Source organism: Pseudophryne corroboree, chromosome 6, assembly GCF_028390025.1.
Source record: "Pseudophryne corroboree isolate aPseCor3 chromosome 6, aPseCor3.hap2, whole genome shotgun sequence".
NCBI lineage: Eukaryota > Metazoa > Chordata > Amphibia > Anura > Myobatrachidae > Pseudophryne > Pseudophryne corroboree.
Window position 1 is genome coordinate 804,521,386 of NC_086449.1, and position 15,358 is coordinate 804,536,743.

At 44.6% G+C, this 15,358-nt stretch overlaps 1 protein-coding gene across 3 annotated transcripts in view; it reads right to left on the reverse strand.

Annotated features, from left to right (window-relative positions):
* The window catches only part of TMEM178B (transmembrane protein 178B), a 518,981-nt gene that overhangs the window by 268,183 nt on the left and 235,440 nt on the right, over window positions 1-15,358 (reverse strand). For all 3 annotated transcript variants that reach the window (XM_063928967.1, XM_063928966.1, XM_063928968.1), the window contains exon 3: window positions 1,349-1,462. In XM_063928967.1, coding sequence (XP_063785037.1) covers window positions 1,349-1,462 — 114 coding nt within the window. The remainder of the gene's footprint in view (window positions 1-1,348; window positions 1,463-15,358) is intronic.

The window sequence follows — 15,358 nt, forward strand, 5'->3', positions numbered from 1 at the left end:
GATACATAACTCTGTGTTTACTCTCTATGGTCAATACAATGCATTATACTGTGAATGGCTGTTTTATGCTTACAACTTAGGAGGTCATTCCGAGTTGATCGTTAGTTGGAAATGTTCGCTACGCAGCGATGAAGACAAAAAAGGCACTTCTGCGCATGCGGCGCAATGCGCTCGTGCGACGTACTTTCACAACGGCCGATGTAGTTTCACACAAGGTCTAGTGAAGCTTTTCAGTCGCACTGCTGGCCGCAGAGTGATTGACAGGAAGTGGTCATTTCTGGGTGTCAACTGACCGTTTTCAGGGAGTGTTCGGAAAAACGCAGGCATGCCAGGAAAAACGCAGGCGTGGCTGGGCGTGTTTGTGACGTCAAAACAGGAACTGAACAGTCTGAAGTGATCGCAAGCGCTGAGTAGGTCTGAAGCTACTCTGACACTGCACAAAATTATTTTGTAGCCGCACTGCGATCCTTTCGTTCGCACTTCTGCTAAGCTAAAATACACTCCAAGTGGGCGGCAGCATAGCGTTTGCACGGCTGCTAAAAACAGCTAGCTAGCGAACAACTCGGAATGACGCCCTTAATAAGTTGTGCTTTAAGTAGAGATGCACGGTTCGGTTCTTTAGAAATCCGAATGTACCTGAATTTTGTGGATCTGGACCAAACCGAGTTCTGCAATTAGCAATTCTAAATGATTCTATTATTATGCTCTATATATCACTGTTTTTACATCTAATGGGGCCCATACATCTGCAAATAATTGCGGCAATTCTCCGCTTTACCAATGACTGGTCATTGGCAAAATCCAACTGGTCCAAAAATGATCGGAATCGGTGAGTACGGGACTTTTAACATGCTGGATCTTGCCAATCGCCCGACAAATTTGCCAATCACTGGAGTCCGCCAAACGGATCCCAATTGGCAGAAGGGGGAATCGGCCAGAAGATGTGTGGCCGACATAAGCTGTGGCAGCTTTGTATCGGTTTTTCATGTCCCTCTTATTTCTATTATACTAACCATACATAATGTCTTTCGTTTTTTTCTACGAAGCACAAAGTAACTACTAGGAATATCCGGAATCTTCTACCGAATCAATCTTAAGGTAGAGTTGGTTGTACTGAGAAGATAAACTGACATTCGCTGGGATAGGACCCAAGCCAAGGTTGTCAGCAATTCATTCTATTAATCACCAAGCCAATAAGAAAGTTTAACACAAAGCAGCACTACTGTCCATCCTGCAAACATGGCAAAACATGCCACACACTGACACTATAATCACCAGGACACAAGTGATGTCATAGTATGGTCACTGCGTCTGAGCATAACACCAGCGAGAAACCAGAGGTACTTACGTAGGGCGTGCCACTCGTCTTGCCGGATGGTCTTGGTGATATTGTACGTTAGGTTCTTGGGGATGGTGGCTGATGAATAGTGATACTTGATAAAGGAACACCTCTCAATCTCTCCTGCATAAAGAACAAAAAAAGTCTCCTTTTAGCTAACATGCAGTATACAGAATACACAGTATAACACTCTTTTTGCACATTAAGGGGGAGATGTTTCAAACCTTTGAGATAAGCTTCTGTCATTTCATAGGGCGAATTTCAAATGTTATTCCCGACGGCTATGTTATTCAAATGTTATTCCCGAAGGCTACCACTAGATGGCGACGAAAGGAGCTATTCAAATGTCGCACCATTTGGGGGTGGCAAGCTGAAATGTGTGAAAAGTGATCCGTTTGGGCGCCCAAACAGCACTTTTTTTTATTGCGCCCATTAGTTTAGTCGTAATGGGCGCGATCAGTGCAATAGGGGACATCAATTGTATATCGCCCCCTGCAATATCCCTTCACTTTAGATGGGAGATCGGTGGCGTCGTGGCGATAACATTTGAATCCCCCCCCACACAGATAGTGCTAAATAGATGATAACTGGAATCTGACTGGTTGCTAGGGGCAACTCTTCCACTTTCTCTCTCTCTCTTGACAATTTTATACATCTCCCCTTAAGTGGTAAGTTCATCCGTCCAATACTCTAAGGGCCTAATTCAGATATGATCACAGCGGCAAATGTGTTATCAAATGGGCAAAACCATGTGCACTGCAGGGGGGCAGATGTAACATGTGCAGAGAGAGTTAGATTTGGGGGGGGGGTTATTTTGTTTCTGTGCAGGGTAAATACTGGCTGCTTTATTTTTACACTGCAATTTAGATTTCAGTTTGAACACACCCCACCCAAATCTAACTGTCTCTGCACATGTTACATCTGCACACCCCCCCCCCCCCACACTGAACATGGTTTTGCCCATTTGCTAACAAATTTGCTGCTGCCATCAGGTCTGAATTAGACCCTAAGTTCTTACAGTACACATTAAGTAGTGAAATCATCCAATCAAGAAGGGTTGAGCTATAAATATTTCTTTAGACTTTAAAAAGTAACACAACACTTTACAATGCATATCAGAAATATATTTATTTAATAATGCTTAATGAGATACATAGCAATCAGGGGGAAATGTATCGAGCCTTGGAGAGAGAAAGCAACCAACCAGCTTGTGTCATGTATCTAGCACAGTCTTTGAAATAATAGATTGGAGCTGATTGGCCGCTTTGTGCAATTTCCCTGCTTTATCTCTCTCCAAGGCTATATACCTCCCTCCCACAGAATGAACATAAATACTGAGAGTAGAGAGCAGTATACAGCAGATCGGAAGTTGTACTGTGTGGTTGTCCATTCATACCATTTATTCAATATTGAGCAGCTGGGGGCAGTGCCATGCAGGAGGTATCTTATGAGAGGAGTGCATACTCCAATCAGGCTCACCACTTGCGTCGGCTCATGTCAGTGTTTACCGAGCATGCACAATCCCACGCCCCCTGCGTTTGCCCCATAGACTTCCCCTCCCGCATCTCCGAGAAGTGAGGTCAAAATTTTTTTAGCAAGTATGTTTAGAAAAGGAATATATGTATACATATATATTTTATATCTACGAGTACGGTTCAATAATTAAGGTAACGAGACCTCTCATGTGTGTAATGTTCTCTATTTCAGTCTAATTTCCAGCCAGGCTAGAGCAGGTAGACCACTGCTTCCCTTCACGGCCATTACACTGCCCCTCATATCAGTCATACTGTCCAAACATCAGGTGTAAGATGGCGGGGCTGGCGGATACATGGTCACACATTGAGGTGCGTAGTGTGAAAAAATGTCTGCATTTAAAGGGCCCATCAGCAGCTGCAATTCATTGCCAACTTGCCACGGTGTACGGTGATAACGTCATGTCACGCAAACATGTCTGGGTTTGGTGCACTGTCTTAGATAACGGCAGGACAGACGCTCAAGATAAGCAGCGATCCGGCCAGCCAAGCATGCCTACCACTGATATTTCTATATATTTATTTATCAATCATCTATATATCTATATCTACAGTATCTATCTATCTATCTATCTATCTATCTATCTATCTATCTATCTATCTATCTATCTATCTATCTATCCATAGGCAGACAGCACAAGGATACTTTCAGCAAGCAGAATACAGGTCACAGCATCACAGTTTACAATCTACTAGCAAAGTGGGTATAGAACTTCAACGGCCCCTACTGAAGCCCATACCCCCGGCATATTGCCTGGGCAGCTAGACCATCGTCAGGAGCATTATCCCTTTCCACTGTGAAATTTTTAAAGCTAGCCAACAGGTGCTGCTAATCAGCCTAACTGTGGTTAAGACCTGGACTGGATTCAATCACATTTCTGCTTTTCCACTTTTGAACCAGGTGAATTTACACTGTCTCAGAGCCGGTCCTAACCAATATGATGCCCTAGGCAAGATTTTGGCTGGCGCCCCCTTGCACAGACACTACTTCCGCATCTGACCCTGTACCCCTTTCCCAGCACCATCACCCCTCACCCATAGCGGTCCTCATTTTGGTGCTCCTACCCCCTATATTTTAAATAGGAACAGTGTGCACATTCGGTGCACAGCCCGAAATGGTGCGTGTTCTTGCTGGGAAGGGGCATGGCCACACAATAATACCCCCAGTTTAAATTACGCCACACAGTACTGCCACTTTATACTGTATAATGCAAGTGACTCTTATTCACGTTACATCACACAGTAGTACCACGTTACTCCTCACAGTAGTGCCCCTTATTCACATTACACCACACCATATTGCTCTTTATTCACATTAGACCACACAGTAATGCCCTTTCTATACGTTACGCCACAAAGTACTGTAGTACACCTTATACACATAATGCCGCACATTAGTAATGCATTTTGTATGCAGAAAGAGCCGCAGTTACACACAGAATATAGGCATGCCACATATCATTTTACTCAGCAGAAGCTGCTTGTGCCCCTAGGCCAGGCATGTCCAAACTGCGGCCCTCCAGCTGTTGTGAAACTACATATCCCAGCATGCTAAAGCTGTGTCGGAGCATGCTGGGATGTGTAGTTTCTCAACAGCTGGAGGGCCACAGTTTGGACATGCCTGCCCTAGATGTTCCAAATGCCCTAGGCATTTGCCTCGTTTGCCTATGCCTAGGGCCGACTCCGCGTTGTCCCTACTACGATATATATATTTATTGTCTGGGACTACCCCTGGAAATTAGGAACATTTGACAACAATAACATATCATACACACCAGTCCAAAGAGACTAGAATTAGCAGCGAGAGGACTCACGAGAAAACACTGTACGCATTTATTATTTACAACCAAATACACTGACATATGCTATTGACTTTGATGCATCAGGAAAACACACAATGTATGGATTATCTATATTTTGTCAGGTGTTTTTTTTATACCAAGCAGTTTTGGTGTATTGCCATTGATCGGCCGTGACTGCAATGCCTGGAGGGTGGTACAGGGAGCTGAGCAGGGGAAATAATGCGATTACACATTACAGTATATTTGTATCGTTCAGTAAACCGTCTGCTATTCTGCATTCTACTGACTTATGCCGGTCTTTTAAGACTTCTGGCTCAGCTATCGTGATTTTTCAGGGCTGGTGAAGTGACACCTCTCATATACATCCAGAGACCTGTCACAAACGTCTGTCACTATGTTTCTGCATTATTTTGTAATTTATTTATTTTTTGTCATAGAACTACTAATAGATTCCTATCAGGCTGTCACATTTCTATTCCACAGACCCTACATTTGCATTTAAATTTGCAGGGAGCCCTTACTGCATCAGGAAAATGGATAATATTGATCCAAACGGCTTATCTTGCAAATATAATCCCTACACTCTGTGTAATTATTACCTTCCCTGCAGCTTCTCCATCTTCTAAATCCGGAGTCTTTTGTGTACCCCTGACTCCTCACACCCCAGTATCCTGTCTACCCCCGACTCCTAGCACCACAGTACCTTGTGTACCCCTGGCTGCCAGTACCTCACTATCTTGTGTACCCCCAACTCCTAGCACCACATTATCTTCTGTACCCCCAGCAGCTAGCATTTCCCCAACTTGTGTACCCTGACTCCAAGCACCTCATTATCTTGTGTACCCCTAGCTTGTAGCACCTCATTATCTTGTGTACCCCTAGCTTGTAGCACCTCATGATCTTGTGTACCCCTAGCTTGTAGCACCTCATGATCTTGTGTACCCCTGGCTCCTAGTACCTCATATTATCTTGTGTACCCCTAGCTTGTAGCACCTCATGATCTTGTATACCCTGGCTTCTAGCACCTCATCATCCTCTTCCCTCCTGGTTCCCAGCACCTCATCATCTTGTGTGCTCCTGGCTTTTAGCACCTCATCATCTTGTGTACCCCTAGCTCCTAGCACCTCATCATCTTGTGTACCCCTAGCACCTCATCATCTTGTGTACCCCTAGCTCCTAGCACCTCATCATCTTGTGTGCTCCTGGCTTTTAGCACCTCATCATCTTGTGTACCTCTAGCTCCTAGCACCTCATCATCTTGTGTGCTCCTGGCTTTTAGCACCTCATCATCTTGTGTACCTCTAGCTCCTAGCACCTCATCATCTTGTGTGCTCCTGGCTTTTAGCACCTCATCATCTTGTGTACCCCTAGCTCCTAGCACCTCATCATCTTGTGTACCCCTAGCTCCTAGCACCTCATCATCTTGTGTACCCCTAGCTCCTAGCACCTCATCATCTTGTGTACCCCTAGCTTCTAGCACCTCATCATCTTGTGTGCTCCTGGCTTTTAGCACCTCATCATCTTGTGTACCCCTAGCTCCTAGCACCTCATCATCTTGTGTGCTCCTGGCTTTTAGCACCTCATCATCTTGTGTACCCCTAGCTCCTAGCACCTCATCATCTTGTGTACCCCTAGCTCCTAGCACCTCATGATCTTGTGTACTACTGGTTCCTGGTACCTCATTATCTTGTCTACCTCTGGCTCCTAGCACCTCATTATCTTATGTACCCTTAACTCCTAGCACCTCATGATCTTGTGTGCTCCTGGCTCCTAGCACCTCTTCATCTTGTGTGCTCCTGGCTCCTAGCACCTCTTCATCTTGTGTGCTCCTGGCTCCTAGCACCTCTTCATCTTGTGTGCTCCTGGCTCCCGCCGCCTTGCTACCTTCTATATCCCTGGCCCCAAATTCCTTAATACCTGTGTATTCCTTGATAATAAGAGGATGAGTGGCGTTTTTTTTCTATTTGTCATAATGACATACAAAAATATACTGGTAGGTCAATAGTCTTCCAACAAAAATGAACCCTAGTATGAATGTGTCTGCGTGTACATGTGATAGGGAATATAGAGTGTAAGCTCCACTGGGGCAGGGACTGATGTGAATGGCCAAATATTCTCTGCAAAGCGCTGCGGAATATGTGTGCGCTATATAAATAACTGGTAATAAATATTAGGAGCAATGCTACAGAGCAATACTGGAACCTCAGCACAGCCTGTGGACGGAGGTGCCGTTTACTGTCCTGCTTATTTTAGGACTGTCCCAAATATTCACTGACAGACGAGGTTTTGATTGTGGTCAAGTCCACTGGGGAACTTATGTGAGAGGACCGGGATTGGCCTGGTAGGTGGGATTTAAATTGTCTCAATATCACGTATTGTGCTGTGGCACTCTTATGTACTACAAACACCATTACAGCCTAAACACACAGGTCTAGGTGATTATTGCTGGTGATAAATTATTCTCCTGCTGTAACGTACAACTCTCTGCTGACAGAAGCAGGCGTCATTAATGAGGCCGGCTCCTAAGCTTACATTTCCATAGATGACCATTCCTGCACCCGGCCATCGATCATCTCTCCACGTTAATTAGGAGTAAATCTGTCCCAAGATGTGGTTCCTCTAATCTGTTATGTAAGATACAGCCCTGGCGGGGCCCTGAAAATAACATTCACAGAGGCTCATTTAGGTCAATGTGAAGCTGTGGTCTTGTGGCACGGATGCCGATTTTGGCGTTAAGCACCTATCTTTGGGCGACCAGGTTTATTTATATTGGCAAGATCATGGTATTAGGCATCGCCATATCTGTAACATCACAGGAAGGTCTGATTCTCCAATGGGGCAGATATAGGAAATGGGAATTACTAATTGCCTGTAATAAGGAATACTGGAGAATTGTTACCTTTTTTTTTTAATCATCCCATCAAATAATTTATTAATGGAACTAATATCAACACTGTACATGGTTACTAGCCACCTATATTTACTAGTAAACAGTGATCAGGCAGCACAGTCGCATAGTGGTTAGCATTACGGACTCATAGCACTAGGGTTTGATTCCCACCAATGCTTTATATGTGTGGAGTTTGTATGTTGCCCATGTGTTTTTGCGTGGGCTTGCTCCGGGTGCTCTGGTTTAAGTGGAGTCTGACAACAATTAACCATACTTACCTATCCTCCTGGAAGCTGCGGGAGGCTCCCATTTTTTGGGGGTAGCCCCCCGCACCCCCGGAAGAGCGGGCAGGTCTCCCGCATCCTGCTCGCACCCTAGTGATGCGGGCAGTATGGATAGATAATCTCCCATATTCGCGGGTCCGTCGAGTGGGGAAGGGGTCGCGTCATTTTAGCCCCGCCCTCTTCCCCCGCAAATCATGGCATTTTCCGATGTGGAGCGAGGCTTGGTGATGTCACAGGCAGCCCCCGCCCCCGAAGACTCCGGCAGCGTCTCCTCTCCAGACTTCTCCCAGGGAGAGGAGAATTATAATGTAGGCAAGTATGCAATTAACCCTGCAGTGTGTAGATGTGGTAGGGAATATAGGGTGTCATTCCGAGTTGATCGTAGCTGTGCTAAATTTAGCACAGCTACGATCATCTTCCCTGACATGCGGGGGGACGCCCAGCACAGGGCTAGTCCGCCCCGCATGTCAGTCCGCCCCCCCCCCACGCACAAATACAAAAGCATCGTACAGCGGCGATGCCTTTGTATTTGAGGAGTAACTCCCGGCCAGCGCAGCTCCTGAGGCTGGCCGGGAGTTAATTGCCGCTGCCGCTGGCCGCAGCAGCTGCGCGAGAAGTCACACAGCCGCCACGGCCCACCCCCTTACCGGTCCTGCCACGCCTGCATTGGCGGGACCGCTGTTCATCCCCCTCCCGCCCAGCTACCGCCTCTGTCTCAGAGGTGATCGCTAGGCAAAGAAAAATTGGCATGCGCCGGCGCCGCAAGCGCAGTTCCGACCAGATCGCTGCGCTGTGACAAACTGCAGCGAGCGATGGGGTCGGAATGACCCCCATAGACTGATTGTGTATAACTGAAACATTCTCTGTAAAAGGCTGCAGAATATGTGTGCGCTATATAAGTAACCGTTAATAAATCATTTGGTTTATTATGTTTCTATAAAAAAAAAAAAATCACTTCCTTAAGCTGCAGAACCCCAGTTTTCAACACATTTTAGCAAAGCCTTCCCATTTCTCAAATAGCTGAGACACTCAGGGATAAATTTCCTAAAACTTCTAAAAGTGAAAAAAGGTGATGTTGCCCCTAGCAACCAATCAGCTCAGCCTATCATTTTCTAGGATGCAATAGAGAAATCATAGACAGAATCTAATTGGTTGCTATGGTAAATTTAGTAAATTTACCCCGCAGTGTGTTCTCTTGCCCCCTCACCATGGAGAACATTTGACATGTAGGGTCAGAGCAGCCATCAAGGCAGAATTTTTTTTTTTTAGGGGGGCCCTGTCTATTTTGTCAGTCCTGGGCCCCACAATTTCTGAAGGCAGCCCTGTGTAGGGTTATATCTGCCTTATCGCAGCTGCCCGTGGCTTGTCCAGTCATATTCTCCAGACGGGTGTGGATCATTAGATTGACAGTGTCTAGGTTGACAATGTTTAGGTCGACCACTATAGGTCGACAGTCACTAGGTCGACAGGGGTTGAAAGTCGACATGGTTTCTAGGTCGACATGTTATAGGTTGACAGGTCAAAAGGTCGACATGAGTTTTTCATGGGGGGGGGGGGGGTTTGTGTCGTTTTCTCAGTACAGTGACCGGGAAGCCCAATAAGTGCGCCGTGTCCCCTCGCATGGTGAGCGAGCTTCGGGCAAGGTTACCGTTCCAATCGGAATCCACGTGGATCGTTAAGTATGAAAAAGTAAATAAAAATAATAAACAACAACTCATGTCGACCTTTTGACCTGTCGACCTTTTGACCTGTCGACCTAGAAACCCTGTCGACCTTTAAACCCTGTCAACCTAAACATTGTCGACCTAGACACTCGATCTTCAGGCCGGATCCCCTCCAGACTTCGGAGACAGGACACAGTGGGAAGGAGGCATTATGAGTGACTGAAAAAATGGTGGTGGTCTTGGAGGAGGGTCCTCTGCTATTTTTCTAGGTGGGAGGAAAATTCTGGAAAACATTTTATTGGAGACTGCAGTTCTTTAACCCTGACCAGGTGACTGCAACGGGAAAATAAATGTTAAATTCATGAGGTGACCATTGTGTAATGGTTAATGGTCAAATTAGCTCCTGTGAAACCCATGGAAAACAGTTATTCCTCTCCCGCCTCTAACAGAAGCTACATTCTGTTGTGTGGAGTACAATTCCCTGCACACCTCCATAAAACGTGCATATTAAAATCATCTTTTTAACGGTTTTAGAAATGGGTCTCACGATTCCCATTAGAACAAAGGAAAACATTGTCTATAGGACAGCATTATTGTGATTGTAATCACGGGAGATTTGCGGCAACAGTTTGACTCACAGAAGAATTGTTTCCTCTAAAAAAAATATCTAAACAGCAAAAAAAAAGATCTAAAGTTTCCAAACTAACTTTGTGCATATATTAAAGAGACCCCCCCCCCCCCCCCCAAATCGCCTCTAATAAACTTGATGCCATACAGCCGGACCAACACGTAGTGTAATAGCGCATAAAGCATTCAACGGTAACAAGAGGAAATGCCAAGTTCCAAACCCCCAAGAGCTATAGGGAAAGTAAACCATATGCTAGAACTCTGTCCTCAGGGCAACCACAAGGTCCAGGTATTAAGTATATCCATGTTTGAGCACATGATCTCTGTGAATACATATTAATGATGTTTATTGTTTACAGCTTTATGTAAAGGTTTTGGGCTACACGTGCTTCCTTTAGTTCCTGTTAAACCCCTTTTCCATCAAACTTATAAAGCGGGTTATTGGCGGGGCAAGCCAGGTCCAAGTTTGGTTGGAAAAGGTCTGAGGAAAATAACCCAGGTTGCGTTACCCGGAATTCTGACCCTGGTGACTACCTGGGATGAACCCGTAACGGTGCAGTGTCTGACCCTGGTGAAGACCAACCACTAACCCGGGTCCAGCGTGTAGTGTGAATGGGGGTTTCAAGCTGCTGCGACACGACTTGAATCTGTGTTCAACTACGCAGGTTCGATCCGGATTTTCTAGGGGGGTTCTGGTGGAACAGGGGTATTAGTGAGCGTCAGTGAAACCACCACATATCACTCTTTTGCGGACCTTTGGGATATGATGACAAGTGCTGGTGATAAGGGAGCGACTTTCCAAATTTGTTAAGATCACCGTCATAGCACTTTTCTCTCTTGTGTATAGGGCACGTCATTAAAGTATTATCCTGTATACAAATAGGGTAATGCAAAAGTCACGTGTACTACTCCCTCTGTCACATCACATCTCTACGCAGTTGACGCTCCTGACGTAAAGCTGTAACATGTCAGTAATGTACAGCTGGACGCAACCTTAGATGTGTCATGCCAACTATTATCCCCGCACAGGGGCACACAACCTACACAAGTGTATGCTCCACAACAAGGGAGACACACAAGTTCCTGCATCACACCACAGTATGTTCTTTTAGCTGCTGAAGAGAAGCGTAATCATGTAATGAGTTTAGAGATCTATCCCTCAGGACGTTGCCTTGGGCAACCGAGGAAAAAGGAATAGAGCGTATTATTTGACGTGTTACAAACTGAAGCTGTCTTCTCAGGCAAACGTGTTAATGGAAGCTCTCTGGAGGCTGGATAACATGTCAGAGCCTCAGCACAGGCTCGTTTTGAGGCACAATCGCTATCACTGGCCTCCATTAATCACTGTCAGCAGTAACACATTGACATACTGTAGCTGACAGGTTTCATAAACATAGGCACTACCTAGCAATACATACACAACGCTGGTACATTACATTATCTCCAGCGCCCATGTCTTAGATATGATCTTCAGGACAGAAAATGGGTTTAGTTACTTGTTCCTCTTCACCTACTGTCACCAGTCCTGGACAACAGAGGGTCAAGGGTTAAACCCTTACACTGTATGTACTGTATGCTCCCCGTTATTATTCATTTAGAAGCTGACAGGAAATATGCAGCAAATTGCAATCAGCGCCAAACGGAGGCACCGCCATGAGCCATACAGTGTCAGGTCTATTCATGAAGCAGTGAAAAGAGTGGAGAAGTGAGGCAATGGAGAAGTTGCCCATAGCAACCAATCAGTGCTGAGTTAACATTTATAATATGTATTTTATAAAATTATACGTAGCAGTTGATTGGTTGCCATGGGCAACTTCTCCACTGGCTCGCTTCTCCACACTTTTCACTGCTTCATGAATAGAGTAGACCCCATATTATTTACTGAGGGAAGAGACATGCAAAGATTACAACGCACTTATCTCCTATGCGGATATATCGTTGGTTGATGCGATATTCTTGAGGATGTTCTTTCTCCAGACAACAAGGCCCTACGACACCCCCCCAGCAGTGAAGCAGCTGCAAGAGTGACTTTAGGAACACCGATGATATACATTTGATTCCTGAGACCTGTGGTCAGTATCGGATTAATGGGTCTATGTATCATACAGATAAAAGCCATAAGTCCAGCAATAGAGTTCCCAGCTGGCAACAGCTATTTCCAATATCGCCAGAGATAGACTTCCCCGGCTACCCACCGCCATTGCTTTTCTGTGAATGGTGATGCCTTTTGAATTATTTTAACACTACCGCAATTTCACAATTTATTTTATTTTATTTTGTTTAATATTTTTTTTTTTTTTTTAGCGAAATTGCCACCAGAATCCGATATCCAGTGCACTATGGCAAAATTTGCCGGGTCACACATGTGAATCCTTACCCACACTGGCCTGGTGACCTCTGGCAGCCAGCTCCGCCATCAGAACAATATCGCTCAGCTCCCCAGCAACGTGTCTCATTGTTAGAAAATCTATTCTATCACCATTGCTTCATAAACCGACCCTTAAGATATACTCGGTCCTTTTGAAAAGTTCTAAAAAGGGGCTTGTGTATGAAATGAGTGCTGAGGTCAGTGATAGACCAGGCCCAGACAATCAGGGCAGTCAAGAGCCTGACTGGGCCCAGGTACTTTTCAAGGGGCGTGGCTTAATCACAGGAGGTGTGGTCATGTACCATTTGAAAAAAATACTGACAAAAATTGTGTTTTAAGCACCTCCATGGCCACACTGGAGCCCAGTACACAGCAGAGTGTGTTAGGATGAGGAGAAGAGCTACAGCTAGTGCAGCCAGGTAAGGGGGAGGGGGCCTGGGCCCCAACTGGACCCTCATTGGGCCCCTCCATCAGACCTGGGCCCAGGTAATTTGTACCCTCTCTCAGCACCACTGCAGACAATGCCCTAAGTTCTTCTCCTGACCACAGTTGGGAGTTCTGACAAATGTGCTTCAATTTGTTTTCCGAACTGGAGGTACAGTTTTTTGGGGGTGTTTTCACACATGCTATTTAAATGATTAGGAAGACACTACCCCTATATAGGAAAGTGATCCTGACTTTACCTGATGGTGTGAGCCATCTCGGAAACCACCAGCTCATTGAAGTTTAACTAAACCCCTTTCTCCATGCTCTAAGCTGCAAGTAAAGGCTCAGTAGTGACTGTCCGCCTGGTCATAGCTATGTGTTGCTAATTGCGGGTACATAGATAAAATGTGGCCTGAAAACTTACTAAGCTCCAGTACCTGTCTTTCACGCACAGGTGGAGGTATCAATTTTCTGGGCTAAACAAAAATCCATAAAAAAGGAGCCCACAAGCACAGTAGGAACTGGTGGCATCACTGAGACACGAGGCACCTTGTGCCTCATGCCTCAGTGATATCAGTAGCTCCTGGTGTTTTAATAGGATGCATTTCTATTTTGAAAAATCCGAGTGGCAGATACAGGATTTTACAGGACTCTCCTGGATTAAAAAGAAAAGAGGAGAAACATATAAATCAAATTTTCCCTTCTGCCTGTAACGCTCTGCTCCTCCCTGACAGTACGTAACAGTGTCAAAGCATCGCTTTTGTTTGAAAATCCAGATGATAAATTATTAGTAATTGCAATAAAGGCATCATCAATTTTACTGGCATGAAAGGACTGCGTATGCAGAATGCACGCCGGCTGCCTCTAAATTATAGGAAGACGATGAAAAACCCCTTATGCATTTAAATTATTCAATTACACTAATAAAGTAACACAGGGAAAAAAAGCAAAAATGTATTTAATTACAGGAGTCCGTCACAGATATCAGTATTTCGCTTTTTGCTCTTTCATCCCGCCCATTGTTCGTATTTCATCATTTGAATGATGCCATTGGCTCATAACAATATCTGCCTGTTATCCTATAACAGCTCTGATTGGCTGAAGCCTTAGACATACCCTGCGGTCTCAAATTTAATTAAAATCATATATAAGGGAAATCAAAACATTTTATAGCCCATATACCCAACTGATAAGATAATTAGTAAGATGTTGTTTACTTTTCCACTGCATTCTGGTGGGAAAACATGCCTTTATTCATTTTTTTCTAACCTATCTACTTGTGAGCTAGAGATTTTAGCTGACATTTTAAAACTCACTCACATAAAATAGCAGTTGAGCTTTCAGTCTTTTACTTTGTTGGAACAATTTTACAGCACTCAGATAACCCTCAGCATTGAATATATCTGTAATCACAGGGTAACAATAGAAAAATATAGCTAAATACATACAGTACAAGCGTGGGTGCAAAGAATGGAAAGAAACTCGGATTGAAACTGCAGTTATGTGAGTATGTTCTCTAGTTTTTCACAGGTGTAGCCATGTTTCTACAACAAGCCATAAACTGTAATAGATTTAGACACCGGTAACTGTTTGTTTCGGTTCTAATAGGTATAGCAGTTATAGTATTCAATTAGGTCAGTTTTTGTGCCTAGGCGAAAAAACAGGACTTCTCGCTATTTTTAGGGCGATTTGCCTTATTCAATAGCAGTGACGTTTTCTTCGCATAGGCGAAAAATTCAGCAGGAGCTAAAAACATGTGAATCGGCAAATCCACGTTTTCTCACCTGCGCTGGCGAAAACCTGGGCTGTTTTCGACAATTGTGAGGCATTTTTCGCCAATGCCTTTTCACAAAAAAAAAAAAAAAAGGTGAAAAGCCATTGGCGAAAATGCCTTAAAAACAGGTGAAAACGGGCCTCAATTGAATAGGCAGGGGGACGAATTCAGTAGCACCGCGATTACCGGAGCTAATTGAATACCCCTCATATTCTTCAGGGACGCATACATCAGGCAAGTATTGGGTCAATACCTGTTTTGACGAAGGCTGGGTTCGGTCATCGGTAAAATCCAACCTTTGGAAATGCTCATTTTGCTGATACCGGCCTAAAAATGATTGGAATCAGCGAGTTTGGGATTTTTTAAATGTAGGATATTGCCGTTCCGCTGACAAACCAGTGATCATCGGCAGAATGGGGAATTGGTGTTTAGATGTGCGTCCCTTTATTATACTAATAACATACATAAAAATAAATAAAATAGAAATAAAAAAAATACAAAAAAAAGTCTAAAACACACACACACACACACACACACACACACACACGCACGCACGCACACACACACACACACACACACACACACACTCAAATGGTGCAAACAGAATAATACCGTACGCATTAATGACGTTCTTAAAGGCACAATGATGGAA